The sequence below is a fragment of the Monoraphidium neglectum genome, assembly GCF_000611645.1.
Source record: "Monoraphidium neglectum strain SAG 48.87 unplaced genomic scaffold scaffold03341, whole genome shotgun sequence".
Classification (NCBI taxonomy): domain Eukaryota; kingdom Viridiplantae; phylum Chlorophyta; class Chlorophyceae; order Sphaeropleales; family Selenastraceae; genus Monoraphidium; species Monoraphidium neglectum.
The window spans coordinates 1-1,388 of NW_014010287.1; the positions used below are offsets into that span (position 1 = coordinate 1).

Sequence of the window (1,388 nt, forward strand, 5' to 3'; positions counted from 1 at the left end):
CCGCCGCTTGCTGCTGCTGCTCTGCCATTGCCCGCTGCCGCAGCTGCTCGAGCTCGGACTGCGAGATTTGGCGGCGGAGGAGGGGGGTGTGAAACCGTGAGAGAGTCTTGCCGGAGTAGGGGCCGTGCCACACAGGGACGGGCACCTCGACCCCACCGCTCGCAACCCGACCAGCCGTGCAGCAGCCGGTCCATCTCAGCCCGCCTCCGCCGCCCCTCCCCCGCCCGCCTCGAGGCAGCCGCCTGCCCTCGCGCCCCCGCCGCCGCGCGCAGCCCGTGCATCCCCGCGGCGCGGCTGCTTTGCCGCCGCCCAGGGCGCCCATTTGCGCGCGCGCTTGCGTCTTGCCCCGCACCTTAAGGCGCGCTTTGGCCTTCTCCTCTTCTGTGCGCTCCCGCACCACCGTCCGCTCCCGCTGCTCCAGGTCCTCACGCATCTTGCGCCGCTTGCCATCCTGCTGCGCGTACCGCGCCTCGCGCGCGGCCTTGGCGCTGCGCGGCGGGCGGGGCGCGAGGCGCGCGGGGGGCCGGGGCCGGAAGCGGGTCAGGTGCGTCGAGGGGGGAAGCAGGGTTGGGCGCCGTGGCTCGGGGCGGCGGGCCGTGGTGCCGTCAAGCAGGCCGCCGGGGTTTGCTTTGCGGCTGCATCACCACACACATGCAGGCCGCCCCGACGTCGCAGCGGCACGCGCCCCCACGCACAGCTGCCGCGCCGGTCAGATCTGCCCTCTGCACGGCCGCGTGCGGCGCGAAATTCCGGGCAAGACAGCCGCGCGGCGCCCACCAGAGGTAGTCATCCAGTGCGCCCCTCGCCGCTGCATCTGAAAGGACCTGGTAGGCCTTCTGCAGCTCTGCAAACTCGGCAGCCGCGTTTGGCGTCTTGGCTTTGTCTGGGTGCTTGATCAGCGCCAGGCGGCGGTAGGCCTGGCAAGTACAGCAAGAGGGGAGGCGGCTTGCGAGAGCGCGAGAAGCACGGCTCCAGCTACGAGCGGCTGCTGTCCCATGCGGCGCATCGGCGCATCATTCAGGGGCGGCAGCGAAGGGCACGGACGACGAAAGCAGCGCAGCGGCAAGCGCGCAGCAGGTGCTGCGCACACTCGCCGGTTGGTGCCCTGTCGCCACCAGCGCGTGCATTCACCTTTTTGATTTCATCTGCAGTGCTCTCGGGCCCCTTTTCGAGGCCCAGCACCTCGTATGGCGACTTGCCATCAAAATCGAGGTCCGCGGCCATCTTTCGTGCTCATACCGGTATCTATATTACGTCAATGCTTAAACCACATGTGCAAGTCGCATCTGTCATGTATAACACGGTAGACTGTGCGGTGACATGCGCAGCCCCCATACGCCCCGCCTCCGGCTCTTACTGACAGCCGCCCCTCCCCCCCCCCCCCCCCC

At 69.5% G+C, this 1,388-nt stretch overlaps 1 protein-coding gene across 1 annotated transcript; it reads right to left on the bottom strand.

The window, feature by feature from the left end:
* Positions 1-195: 195 nt before the first annotated feature.
* On the bottom strand, positions 196-1,224 carry MNEG_12621 (putative DnaJ subfamily B member 5; the record flags this gene model as incomplete). The annotated part of the gene is made up of 4 exons (XM_014038906.1): positions 196-297; positions 353-488; positions 778-917; positions 1,132-1,224. The coding sequence occupies 4 exons, from the start codon at positions 1,222-1,224 to the stop codon at positions 196-198; spliced, it is 471 nt and encodes a 156-aa protein (XP_013894360.1).
* Positions 1,225-1,388: the final 164 nt, after the last annotated feature.